At 36.3% G+C, this 14,842-nt stretch overlaps 1 protein-coding gene across 3 annotated transcripts; it reads left to right on the top strand.

The window, feature by feature from the left end:
- The first annotated feature begins 215 nt into the window (after window positions 1–215).
- LOC133528010 (polyadenylate-binding protein 2) lies at window positions 216–10,616 on the top strand. Of its 3 annotated transcripts, none has more exons than XR_009800933.1 (7): window positions 216–374; window positions 532–683; window positions 3,310–3,457; window positions 3,947–4,079; window positions 4,371–4,500; window positions 6,897–7,381; window positions 7,648–9,369. XR_009800933.1 is itself a non-coding variant. In XM_061865250.1 (7 exons), the coding sequence occupies exons 2-7, from the start codon at window positions 591–593 to the stop codon at window positions 9,532–9,534; spliced, it is 678 nt and encodes a 225-aa protein (XP_061721234.1). In that variant the 5' UTR covers window positions 216–374; window positions 532–590; the 3' UTR covers window positions 9,535–10,616. The 3 variants fall into 3 exon arrangements, 2 of the variants coding, with proteins under 2 accessions (XP_061721234.1, XP_061721235.1); XM_061865250.1 differs by lacking the exon at window positions 7,648–9,369 and adding an exon at window positions 9,498–10,616 and having other exon boundaries at window positions 6,897–7,033; XM_061865251.1 differs by lacking the exon at window positions 7,648–9,369 and adding an exon at window positions 9,498–10,616 and having other exon boundaries at window positions 247–436; window positions 6,897–7,033.
- The last annotated feature ends 4,226 nt before the right edge of the window (window positions 10,617–14,842 follow it).

Raw genomic sequence — 14,842 nt, 5'->3', positions numbered from 1 at the left:
TTATGTATATTGTTATTGTCAATAAATAGATTTTCAATTCTCTTATTTATGAAAAAAATATTTAGTAAAATTTCCACTTAATGTAATTAAAATTTAAAAACAAAGTGTATCATTCTTATTTGTCCATCAAAGAATATAATACTCACTTGTCCATTCTGTATCAAAAATTGCTACGCGTGTAGGAGCTTTTAGCCATAGACTAACTGCAGCTGTCATTATATTTTTAATTTGCATGATTGTCATTTGTCAGTAGTGTTTGGTTTGGCGTTCAGTTTTCGGTTATCAGTATTTTGCCAAACAAATCTATAAATATCTGGAAAATAATGATATGTTTGTGAAATTTCCCCTCTCATAAAATATTCGGTTGACCGAAAGTAAGTGCTGCTGACTATATTTTTTATTTAGGTCAACCGCTTACGAACAAAATTGGTTACCGGTACGTCGATAGCCTTAAACCGCTGTAGCATCTTCGTAATCATTATATTATCTTGGTGATGACTGTGATGTTCTATATGTAGTGTTCATTTTCAGATAATCCGTAGTTTGTGTATCCTCAAATATTGTATTAATGATACAAGAAGTTCCCTGACATGGCTGATAATGATGATTATTTAGATTCGATTGACAACAATCATCTAGACGGGACCAACGGTTCCCTAAACATGACCGACAGCAGCCTTGGCGTAAGTACACCTTATATTCATAACTCGCATAACAATCTACATGTGATTCAGTTATTGACAACAGCCAGCTTCTGTTTAATAAAGAAAACAACTTCTTGACAATTTTGTACTGTTTGTTATGTTACTAGAAGCTGTAACCAGAAATTTAAATACACTATTTTATATTTGATATTCCTGTTTCACTGAATTAATACCCATAAATCAATGCAATGGAATAATCCGTAGTATGCAAGAAATTTATTGCAAAGTGCAGTGTTTTTATGTGTACGGTGCTAGTTTCATGACCCTAATTCTGTATGTTTTAGTGGAAGTATTTAGATAGTGGTATATCCCTTCGTGTTCCCGCAGCAGTAGGGGAAAAAGGCTATATCTGCCTCCATTTTGAAAAAATCACCACATCTGCTGGGTGTTGAGCAGGCCTTCACATCGTCGCCCAATTTACATATAAACATGGAATCATAAAGTTTCTATAAGCCTAAAAGTGCAAAATAAGGAAGAGTGAAGAAGATTGGGGGAGGCCTTTGCCCAAAGGCACATGGAATTGGTTATTATTATTTGTATGTCTTTCCATATCTCGGGACCATGGGGTGCAGAGGCCCTTTTAGACAAATTTGATGTTATGTAATACACCAGCTAGAACCCATTCACGGGTACAAATAGATACCCGTAAATCGGTCCCAGCTGGTGTAGGGGCTATTGTAAATAAAGTGGATAAGAGGGCCGGTTATGGTGTTGAACTTTGGCTGGTCAAAAGATTGGGCTATTGTAAAGAGGTCCGGACACCTGCCATAACAATGCTTAAACACGTTATCGAGGCAGGCGGTGACTTGCCGCTAACTAGATGGGCCCCTGAAACTGCCGTCGTAAAGACGACCAGGAGCAACACCGGTGTGAGCGGCTCAGGGGTGTCGAGAGGTGTGCGCCGCTTTCTACCCAGTGGCTGATAACAGCCACTGTGCCAACTCGCGTCTTATGCATCTTTCACTTCCACCCCCGGAGCATATAGCTCTAACGATTCCCCTCTGGACGACCAATGAAGGCAAGCCAGAGCTGAGAGTTCTGCGGGTCCCCTTGGGGTCCACTCCGACCGACAAAGACATGCCGGAGACGGAGACCCTGACCGACTCTCGGGAACACTTGGGTCCGTGGGGTCGTTACTCCCCAACAGCTCGCCACAAGCTGCCCTGCGGGCTTATTATTATTAAAGCTTTATTTATTCCATATTTTGAACAGTTTTATATATATTATTTGACATGAATGATAGATTTATATAGACCCCGTTTGGGTAAAAGCCTCCTCCAACTTATGCCATTTTTCATGGTCTTTGGCTGACTCCATCCAGCTTGCACCTGCGACCTTATAAATGTCTTCTGCCCAACGCCTTCATGGCTTGTCTGATTTTCTTTTTCCTTGTGCTATAGGCCCTGACCATGTTGTTGTTTTAAGTGTCCATCTTTTATCGTTAAGTCTAGCAATATGACCTGCCCATTTCCATTTGAGTCCATGATTTCCATGGAATTGGTTATTGTAGATTAATGAAAACTATAGATATAGTATAAAAATGTACTTCTGACATAAGGCTATAAATAAAAAATAAAAAAGCCTAAAAGTTTGTTGCCAATACAGACCAACTGTAGCCTATCCTTGTCTAATGATCTAGCATTGTTATAATGTCAGAGCAGTACAGAACTAATTTTTGGCATTCAACTTTCCATCAAGACGGGGTACCTACTCATTATCCCACAGCAGGACAACGGCAGACATGCCAATATTCCTTCCTGGCAGCAGTGGGAGAACAGCATATGACTAGACATGTGCAAAATGGTGTCTGACACATGAAGGGATATTACTATGTTTATTATCATTATATTGTTACTAAATGAACATTTAGTCATTATTTCAAGAATCTTAGTCTGTATTATATGCAAAATACATCAGAATTTAGTATTTTTTACTTTATTTTTGGTTGATAGGCAGGTCCTCACATGAGTTGCATTTTTGATGCCTGTAAAGTATTAAATATATTTAACTGTTTTAACCATTCTACACTCAATAATATCATACAATTTGGTACTATAAAATATGCAGCATAGCAAGGGTTAATAGCAATCTGAACTGACATATAGGAGGAAAATAAATTGCCAAAAATGGTTAATTATAATTTATGACAGGCTGCTTTTCCATCAAAAACTTGTTCGTTACTTTTCCTTAAACTAGAAGAGTGATAAACTTCAAGTTTCCCCTAATACTACAGTGAACAAGTTGCAGCTTTATGGGGCCCTGTGATTCTGTGAACATGGGGTGCTAAGGACCTGCCAAATGGCATAGGAAACACTACACAGAAAATTAAGCAGTGCATAGCTGCTTTGTATAATGTATGGTTGATGTAATGCATAAGAATATTGTCTTCCTAGCTTAAGGTGGTATCACAATACAGTTGCCAAAAATTCAATTAGCAATCTTAAGGCCTTTCTCTAGGGACTTCATTGATTCGAATCCTGATTTGAAGTTAAATTTTATAGTGTAGCTTACTATTTAAACTCACAGGAAATAGCTTTAATGAATGAAAACAACAATTTCACTATCATATTCTATAAACCTAGTAATATTAGAATGATCATTCCAGGGTGGGGATGAGGCAGCTGGGGGAGAGGTGCCAGACTTGGCGGCCATCAAGGCGCGTGTCCGTGAGATGGAAGAGGAGGCAGAGAAGCTCAAACAGATGCAGACAGAGGTGGACAAGCAGATGAGCATGGGCAGCCCGCCTGGCCTCAGTGAGTACCTAGCGCTTTAATAATATTAGCCGCACTGCAGGGAAGGTTGTTGACTGACTAGACATTCAGTAGTATAGTACAGTTATGCGAGGTTAAAACCCCGCAGAATATAATGATTCCAATTGTTTTTTCTTTTGAGAGCTAATTTTGCAGATTTTTCGTCTTTAAGTTCTTAATAAGTTTATAAATAAGATTTTTTTCATACTAATCCTTGCATGCAATACAGAAATTTACTTGCTACATCATCTGGTGCAAGTTTGCGCATTTATCCTCATAGCTTCTATTTCGAATTGATTCAATTTTATATTGAAACAACACCCAACTGTATGGTTAGTGTCATAAAGACATAATGACTGAAGTAAAAATTCAATGCATGAAACCATCTTATTCACAATATCGAGGTGGAGTAAGGTGAAATGTACAGCTTAACCTAGAGATTCCTAAAATTATTTTGGGATCATAAATACTGATGTAACAATTTATTTACAGCAAGTCCATTGAACATGTCTATTGAAGAGAAGATAGAGGCAGACAACAGATCCGTATATGTGGGCAATGTGGACTATGGGGCTACGGCTGAGGAACTTGAACAACATTTTCATGGCTGTGGCTCCATTAATAGGTAAATTTTACGGCGGCGCCTTTAGACGGCGTGATTTATCTAAGCCCCCTCTTGGCAAGATTTCACTGTTTTAGAAATAATGTGAAAAACATGATTTTTTGAATTTGAAATATATAGTGTAGAAAATATGGTCAAAGTATAGGTAGTAGAGCTAGCTACACTAAAAAATATCCAACCCCTAATGAGGTCAAAATAAAATTCAAAGATTCTATAGGAGTATTCTATGCCAGCAAAGTCAAAAGTCACGGGCAAGCTAGTTTAATATATATAAGCATGCATGTTTTGTTTCAGGGTTACAATATTATGTAATAAGTTTGATGGACATCCTAAAGGATTTGCATACATAGAGTTTGGAGACAAAGACAGTGTACAGACCGCCATGGCCATGGACGAGTCATTATTTAGGGGGCGTCAGATTAAGGTGAGTCAGTTTAGTGTTTGATAAATAAAATGGGTAGGTTGTATCACGAACACAGCCGCATTGCATTATTAGTAGCAAAGATACATTGATTGAGTAAGATGCGTTAAATATACGACAATTTCGTGCTTTGATTTTGATAGGTAAACGAGATGGCGCTGTACAGCTCTATACATTTTGCGGTAACTGTGATTATCATAAGTTGACGTTTGAAAATTCAGTGACCGCAAAACATAAGGTGCTGCAGTTTTGGATGTCAAAATAAGGAGCACGTTTTTTTCTTATGGTGTTATTCATAAACTCGTTACTGGCTTGAATTAGCTAGAGTCTGGCTACTGAAATATTACACACATTTTTGGCGGGAATTACCAAAATTTATGGGCTGGTCACACTTTGTGTAGTAGGAATTGTAGTTTTGATACTAGAAAATATTTTTGATTTTCTTTGTACCTAAGGAAATGAGTTAAATATACGTTGATGTGCACTATGGGTTACGGGTTCAAATCCTGGTAAGGGCATTTATTCGTGTGATGAGCATGGATATTTGTTCCTGAGTCATGGGTGTTTTCTATTTATTTAAGTATTTATAAATATTTATATATTATATATATCGTTGTCTTAAGTTCCCTCAACACAAGCCTTATTGTGCTTACTGTGGGACTTAGTCAATTAGTGTAATAATGTCCTATAATATTTATTTATTATTTATATTTTTATGTCGAATTTCTACTGACCAGTCACTCCACAGATTTCTTCTAAATGTTGGTTTTCAGTAACTCGTTACGATCCAATGTTTTGATTTTATTGATATTTTCCAGAACTTCTAGTTTATCCGTTTCTTTACACACTTGTCCTGTTCATGAGATTCAGGTATTAAGAAATTCACGTACTTACTCAAAGTTACAGGCAAATGTTAAAACTAGTACTTAAAGTATCAAAATATTAATAGAGCACCAACCTACTAAATTGTTACGACTTGTAATCATTGCAGTCTTTCGTTATACTACGCTTCACATCGACTTCGCACATTGTCGTCATTATTTACGAGGTTAAATAATAGTTTGCGAACCTCCCTCGGTATAGTCATTATTAATATTATTTAAAATAAACTGAAATAAACCCCTTATAAACCGCGAACAATTTAAATGAATGACATAAATTGACAACAGACTTATAACTTTTTGTAAATCATAGACAATTGGTGATACAACAAGGAACAACAATACAGATGTCAACAATATTTGGTTAGCCAGACTATGAATCGTTTGTCTTTGTGAGATGTCATTTTGACTTACGTATTTGTATGAAAGGGATAAAACATAATTTAACTAAATCAGGCCCGTAAAGTTTTATGAATAAGGGGGTTCAACTTCACCTCTACTACAATCAATTCTTTTTGCTAACAGTAACTCTCTTAACCTCTAGCTGCCCACAAGTCGAAACTTGTATGACAAATGCAATTTTGATAGTCAAAATAAAGATTTAAAATATAATGGAATGGGTGACCTTTTATAAGCTTCTGGGTAACTAGAGATTAATGGATCTTATGTACCTAATAATCCAGTTTACAATTGTCAGTTACTAAGACTGAGAGACAATGGTACGTGAAATATCCTTTGTGTACTTGACTACAGTAAATGTCCGACCTGAGCCTCGATGTAGGCCTTCGGTCTTGTATAAAAGCGCGTCGTAATTAAATTGCTGCTACTAATCATGTCCAAAACCTCTGGGCCCTATAGTAAACACCCCTATAATGGAACAGGCACCAGCAATGGAATGGTATCCAAGTATTGACCATCAGTTTTTAATCGCTGGCAACATTTTAACATAGACAAGAGCCAAAGTGCTAGTAAGTTTAATAATTTTTCATTCATATTTGTTATTTTGAAAATGAATGGCGCCATACATTCCATGACTGGAGTAAAAAACCACAGTTTTAATTGGTTAATTATATTGAAACCAATTGGGTACTTGACACATGTTAAATATTAAAATTAAATTTAGTTAAATGGATAGAAAATAAGCCATCCATTATAAGAAAATGGAATTTAAAAATATATATTGTGATTATAAAAAAATACAAGGCTTCGAAGTCAGAAAAAAAAATTGTCTTTCAAAAATAGAAAAGAAAATGGTACCATTCGATTCCTTACATTTTATTGAAAAATAAATTGTATGTCAACTATACACAGAAGCGTTTCAATCGTCGAGTGCGAGCGTGAGACTTTAACTCTCATCTCTGATCTTTGTGTTGCTTAAATGCCATGAGTTATTAGTTTCTTCAGGGGTCCGGCTAAATAGATGCAAGTAGAAGGCCCATGGGGTGCAGAGCGGTGCGCGCCGCCCACTGCACTGTTCTCTCACTGGACTGCGAGTTGAGGGCTATATTTTTGTGTCAGGTGATGCCCAAGCGCACGAACAAGCCGGGGCTGTCGTCCACGAACCGGCCGCCGCGCGGCGCGCGCGGGCGCGGGCGCGGTTTCCGCGGCGGCTACTCGTCCTACTACTCCGGCTACCGGCCCGTGCGGCGCGGCAGGTACCACCCCTACTAGCAGGCACCCGGCCGGGCAGCGGTGCGCTCGCCTTCTGAGCCGAGGCTCGGAATAATGTGACCACATGTCGCACCATTTCCTGGTTACGGGTTAACGCCGAGGACGCTCTTCGCGCACTATTAGATCGAATTACTTGTAGACGTAGTGTTTACACTTTTATAGAGGTTGTGCATGATCGCTGTATCGAGTATGGTTTCTTTTCTTTATGTTATGCCCTACTTATATATTTATTTACCGTGCTCTGTTTTTGTTCCTGGAGACTTTGACAACATTTGAATTTCTTAAATACTTGGATGTTAAATTCGATGTGGCTACACAAATTATTTGAGTAGGTGGGTGAATCAACTTTTTTTGTTTTGTTATCCTGTCCCGTTGTCCAAGGGACAATAGTGGCACAGTTTGTTTGAAGAGACGTTGTATGCCGTTCTATTAACATGCTTAGTAGGGGGCCCATTATGGACATTGGTTATAACGACCACAAAAACGCAAGTTTAATACATTTAAGTACCATAAAATCAGTATTTCAATGAACTTTTGTCCCCTGGACAACTAATCGTAACCATGGCAACGAGTGACGCTAAAAAGTTGATTCTCCCAGGTAACCAATATCGGATTTACTAGGATAATTATTTTTACGTTTTCGTTTTATGGACTGAAATCAAGTCTTTTGCAATATGAAAATTAAGAGTATAAATATGGTACCTTCATTTTGAATAAATGCTAATGTATTTTCGGTAGTTTTCTAACATTTCTATAGTTTTAGTTTCTGGGATTTAAAAAAACGGATAGGTCGAAAAGGGAGTAATTGGTATTATGTAATGTTATGCTTGCCAAGTGCAAAATTATGATTACTGTTGAATGAAACTATTGTTGTGTACGTTACATATTATTATTATTTCAAGACACTGGTGATTTATACCTAGATATTTTTGTAGCACGAATGTTGACGTCTAAGTGTTTGACAAAATAAAAACATCGACAGTCCCGTTATCGATAAGTGCCACTTCAACGTGATAGAGGTAATACAAAGAAAAATATAGATAATAGTAACAAAACTATACATTTATTTATATTTTACATACTTTAGAAAACAAATTGAAACCCTTTTGTAACTTTCTTTCTTCGTGTCACTGAATTAATTCTCCCATAAGTCACTCCATGATAAACACACACCCAAATTGTCTTTCAAATTGACGCAGAATGATACAACATGTACTATTATTAAACCCATTTTTGATCCCATAGGAAATCTGTGTCTGTGTTTCTGTATATGGCTACAGTGTAGGTGTATCTTAGTTTTTTATTATTCACAGTATCGCACTGATGTATTAATGACCCTCTTTCTCTTTTACTTAAATATGTATACTTTGTTGAAGTAGTAAGTATATACTTATCGATAACAAGACTGTCGATATTTTTATTGTGGTAAGCACTAAGCAAATTCTGTTCCTGCTAGAAAAATATCTAGGTATAGATTAAATTGCACTCTCGTTGCACTTGCTGCTCGAGTAGGTGCCTACAGATGTAGTGTGTAACTATTTTCAATCGTTTTTTTTTTCACGGAAACGTACGTATGTGTCTTGCTATTTCAGACGGTCTTGGTACAAAAAATACTGACGTTGAATGAAGTAGTATGACAAATACGAACGTTACCGAGGAAATGCGATGGAAAACAACTATGTACTACATCTGTATCAGAATAGCCATGTATATAAATGACAGTAACACCCAAACATCTGCATTGTGCAATGTCCAAGTAGCAAAAGCGTAAGTCGATATCATAAAAATTCTTAAACTTGTACCAAGATATGAAAGGACAATCCGTTCGAACGACTTTATGACTTTGCTACATGGCTGTTCTGATAGGATCATTAGTAACCCGTTACTTTCTGAATAATCTATACTCCTTTTTTGTTTAGTATTTCATTATTTAGCCTTTTTATATTCAGTGTCGTACCTTCATTGAATTTTGTTTGTGCTCGTTTGTAATTCGACTTAGTAGTGCTCGACTAAATTTTATAGTATGCAGCTCAGTTTTGCTTCATTATGTGGATATAGTTGGCTCTTGAGTACTAGCTATGGCATGGTCCTCTCCAAAACGAGTTCTGATGAAATTATTTTATGAATTATGTCCTTAAAGAAAAGTGCATCTTATTAATGATAGGTATGCATGTGGGTCATTCGTGACATCTATTCGTAGCGAGAAGTACAATGTAGAATTGTAACAAAAGTCCCGTATTTTTACTATGTTGACAAAAAATAAACATATTTTTACCCACTCTACTCTATTATGAAGAATAAAGATTTTCGATAAAGATAATTGTATTTTCAATACTTCCTCCTCTTCCTAGTTTCAGTTTGCACGTGGGGACGTTTGCATGAGCGCCGTAGTGCATCCGTGTCATAGGTCAGGCTAAGGTAGAGATTAATGGCGTGCCTTGTTCGCAGAGGTTACAGGCGCGGCATGTATTACTCCCCTTACTGAGTGCGGTAGAGGGGCCGCCCGCGTAGTCTAAGCGCTCTGACGCTAGCGGAGCCGCCGCCGCCGCCGCTCCGCCACGCCGAGCCCGCCGCACCGCACTAGGCTCCTGCCGTCTCCCCCGCCGTCTGCCCGCACCGCTCGTCAAAACTTACGTTTACATTATGGTACCTACACGTTTCTTTCCACCGCACCGTCGGCGTTGCCATTCGTCTTAAAATTAGAACTCACGGTCCCGCTTGCAGTTCTGCGAGATCTGACAATATTAAAAAATGTAATATAGGTAGGTAACTACCATATCACTGTTCAGTTAGCCGCCTCTGACTTTAACAGGATCGCTAGCGGGGCCGTGAATATTATGTTTAAGCGAGGACATTCGCAACGAAATCTACTGGTGAGGTAGCCACGATGAACTAGATGTTCGCGTTGTGTTGTCTGGTTAAGTATGCAGTTACACGATTAAATAGGAAATGTAAGGGAGGAACGACTCTGATTATATTTAAGCCTATTGAAATTGAAATAGTATGTAAGAAAAATATTGACGAAGGTGACAAAACTATTTTAAATGATAATAATTACTATTGACCGGTTTGAATGATTTGAATCTTATCTAAATATAGATAATTACTTGTAAGAATTTTGTTGAGCGTGGATAGGTGTGCCTAATAATTTTGTTAGACGTTTGATCTTGTAGCATTGTCGCGTTCTAGATGTTATTAAGGAGGTGATGGTATACAAACATGCGGATAACTTTAGAGATGTAGAAATGCTAGCTACAAGTTTAAAGTATGAATTATCAATTATAATGATCTACAGTATTTTTCTTGTATTGTGTTGTACCATTTTATCTTGTTTGTTGTAAGATCACTTTTAAATGTTACAACATTTTAAATAGAAGTAAATAGTCACATTTTGTTGTATAATGGATGTTCCATATTGTGTCAGTGAATTAATTTATGTCATCTTATATTTCCTATTTAAATTTTTGAAAAAGAAAATGAAATAGCACTCAAAAAGTATTAAGAAAATGCAAAAAAAATGTGCTGAGTGAATGAGTAATAATAATTAAGAATAATTTTAAGAACGAACTCTGTTGTTTTATTCAGTAATGATATATTTATTAATCATACCTTTACGCAAATCGCGACTAAAAGGGTTAATAGTCCCAGAGCCGCCAGACCTTACTTATTTTCGCAAGAATAAAATATATGGGATAAAATATTGTTAGTATGCACTTATAATGTTTGCATACTTGCTATATTGGCCCAATGGCCATTTGTCCAGTACAAGGTGCTAAAGGTTGGTAAAAATTACTAAATTTTCTTAAATTCTCACGACTGATTTTTATGTATGATTTGGAAAACTAAGTTAAATATTGATAATCAACATTGCCTGACCATTTATTACCATCATGATAAGACACAGCGATTGATAATAAACATAGATGTCGAACTAGCTCTGAAAAATAACCCCACACACATTGTGCCGAAGCGGGCGGGGCGTAAATTTTGTGCCGCAGAGCTATTTAGTTCGCAAATGGCGGCCCGTCATATTAAGAAGTATTCAAATTATATCTTTAACGAAAGAATTATGCCTTATTGTGCGGATAAATGATGTGCTAGTCGTTCCAACCAACACTGGAAAAAATATGGGATTACTTTTCACGTATAGTTTAGCTAGGATCATATTCATTTGATTTCTCTTGATCACAACCGGCTTTATATTGGGGTTGATGTTATGCATTTTCAACAACCATTGATATTAAGAAACTTTCATTTTTAATTTGTTCAGGTTGTTATTTTAATAATTTAAATTTGTGATAGTAAATACGAGTCGCCGTTGTAGGTGGAGGTTTTTTATGTGTACTTTCTTACTAAGTCCCGGTATCTGGCTGCTATTTATAACTTTTCGTTAAGTTCGCGGACGGCTGGACCGATTTGGCTAATTTTGGTATTGGAATATTTCTAGGTCCAGGGAAGGTTTGAACGGTGAAAAATTATGGAAAGAATACGAGGAAAATAGTAAAAACAATAATGCTATTTTTCTCAAACTTTTAATGAAATGTTGACATGACTTACTTCAATTTTTAGGGTTCCGTAGCCAAATGGCAAAAAACGGAACCCTTATAGATTCGTCATGTCCGTCTGTCTGTCCGATTCTGTCACAGCCACTTTTTTCCGAAACTATAAGAGCTATACTGTTCAAACTTAGTAAGTGGATGTATTCTATGAACCGCATTAAGATGTTCACACAAAAATAGAAAAAAAAACAATAAATTTTGGGGGTTCCCCATACTTAGAACTGAAACTCAAAAAATCTTTTTTCGTCAAACCCATACGTGTGGGGTATCTATGGATAGGTCTTCAAAAATGATATTGAGGTTTCTAATATAATTTTTTTCTAAAGTGAATAGTTTGCGCGAGAGACACTTCCAAAGTGGTAAAATGTGTGTCCCCCCCCCCGTAAATTCTAAAATAACAGAATGAAAAAACTAAAAAAAATATATGATATACATTGTCATGCAAACTTCCACCGAAAATTGGTTTGAACGAGATCTAGTAAGTAGTTTTTTTTTTAATACGTCATAAAATTTAAAAAAAAAAATTTTTTCATCAAACCCATACGTGTGGGGTATCTATGGATAGGTCTTCAAAAATGATATTTAGGTTTCTAATATCATTTTTTTCTAAACTGAATAGTTTGCGCGAGAGACACTTCCAAAGTGAAAAAATGTGTGTCCCCCCCCCCCCCCCCCGTAACTTCTAAAATAACAGAATGAAAAATCTAAAAAAAATATATGATATACATTGTCATGCAAACTTCCACCGAAAATTGGTTTGAACGAGATCTAGTAAGTAGTTTTTTTTTTAATACGTCATAAAATTTAAAAAAAAATTTTTTTTCTTCAAACCCATACGTGTGGGGTATCTATGGATAGGTCTTCAAAAATGATATTTAGGTTTCTAATATCATTTTTTTCTAAACTGAATAGTTTGCGCGAGAGACACTTCCAAAGTGAAAAAATGTGTGTCCCCCCCCCCGTAACTTCTAAAATAACAGAATGAAAAATCTAAAAAAAATATATGATATACATTACCATGCAAACTTCCAACGAAAATTGGTTTGAACGAGATCTAGTGAGTAGTTTTTTTTAAACGTCATATAATTAAAAAAAAATTTTTTTCATCAAACCCATACGTGTGGGGTATTTATGGATAGGTCTTCAAAAATGATATTTAGGTTCCTAATATCATTTTTTTCTAAACTGAATAGTTTGCGCGAGAAACACTTCCAAAGTGGTAAAATGTTGAACAAAATCTAGTAAGTAGATTTTTTTTTAATACGTCTTAAATGGTACGGAACCCTTCATGCGCGAGTCCGACTCGCACTTGGCCGCTTTTTTTTAATTAGGTCCGGAAATCAGGAACGGAACGGAATATCAGGTGCGATGAGTGAAGATGATATGTAAAGGAATTTCATACAGCCTTACACACCTAGGCCTGTAAGGCAACCTTCTTTTGTTTTTAAACGTCAAATTATGGCATTCAACCAAAAAAACCTAAAAGCAAAATTCCGCCATTAAGTTTTTTTTGTCTTTTTCGTGTTTTTTTTATTTTTTGTGTTTCTTAAATATTGTTTCAGGGATTCAAAGGGGAACAAAATTTTCATTCTTTTTGCGCTACGACGTACGGTTTAGGAGATACAGCCCCATAAAGTTTTTTTTCAGTCATGCAGAAATCTTTATAGGGCTGTATCTCCTAAACCGTGCGTCGTAGCGTTTTTCGTTCCCCGTTCAACAACCCGAAAGTATTAATAACAATCATCATCATCATCATATTTTTTTTAATTATTTCATTGCAAGTTTGAGAAAAGCACTATACAAATCTCGGCGAGAAACGGGGGGGTTGCCGGCCGCATATCCCTATTCGACCTCGCTACGCTCGGCCGTCTATATCTACTTGGCCTGCAACCCTTCATTTATCGTCCTCTATAGTAATGTACTATTCCCATACAAACTGTTCTTATGACGACGTGTTCAATAAGAATTTCTACATGTTTGCTCTGATCAAGATGAAAATCGATATCTGAGGATCCTAGAGGTCCTTTACAATGAATACGAGGTCAAAATTAAACCAACGCCCGCCATCTTGGATTTCTGCATTTTGGCTCTAATCAAGATGAAAATCGATATCTAAGGATCCCAGCGACCCTTCATTATGATTCTGAAGTCAAATTTGGCAAAAACGCCCGACATCTTAAATTTCTCCGTGTTTGCTTTTATATGATGAATGATGATCATGATAAGAGCAAAAATGGCGATATTCAAGATATCGGGCGTTTCATTCAAAATGGAGGGTGCTTTTACCAAATATGACTTTAGAATCATAATGAAGGGCCGCTCGGGTCCTCAGATATGGATTTTCACCTTGATCGGATGAAAAATTCTAAAATTCAACTCGCGGCATTTTTTTATTATTTTGATCTCAAATTCGTAAATAAAAGGCCTCTTGGATCCTCAGATATCGGTTTTCATCTTGATCAGAGTAAAATCCAAAATTCCAATTTACATTTATTTACATCTGACATATTTCTGTGCCACCTAACTAAACGTCGCAGGTGCCCTATAAGATGAACGACACAATGTATTAATTGGTTCGAAGGCTTAATTGCCTTTCAACACGTGCAATAAACGAACAAATAATAAGCCTTTAAAATAAAATAATAAATTATCATACAAAAATATTGCATTTAAAACTTAGTCTACATATTTTGCATGAAACCGTCTACCTAGAGCTACGCTACAGCCAATCACAGCGCCTCATTTTATAATAGACCAATCGTAGTTCGGGTGGTTTAAATTGGCTAATCATGGTCAAATGAAGTTTCGTCGAAGAAAACAAGACCTGAACTTTGACGAGTTGCTATTGGTCCGTTATTATTATTGCGTGTTTTAATAGTGGGGCCACTTTTACGCTGATATTTTGTTTGACGTTAGTCTTCTATGTTTTTTTCGTTCGCTGATAAGACATGATTTACTGAGTTATTTGAACTTAACAGATTAAACATTAAAGGTACTAAATCCTGACGTAATAAAAATAATTGTACCTTAGCGTTTTTTCTTAAAAATGAAATCGATAAATTGAAAAATTATAACGCCTGCAAAATTGTAATAGCAAGCAAAATATAAAATGAGTGAAACTTGGAAACCACAAATAAAATGACTCATATTATAATTGAATATGAAAGTACAAAAATTTGGCTTTTATAGAATTTATTAATAACCACGGGAACATAGCGTAATAAAGTACACCCG

The sequence above is a fragment of the Cydia pomonella genome, chromosome 18 (genome assembly GCF_033807575.1).
Source record: "Cydia pomonella isolate Wapato2018A chromosome 18, ilCydPomo1, whole genome shotgun sequence".
NCBI lineage: Eukaryota > Metazoa > Arthropoda > Insecta > Lepidoptera > Tortricidae > Cydia > Cydia pomonella.
This window is presented reverse-complemented; position numbering and strand designations above follow the sequence as displayed.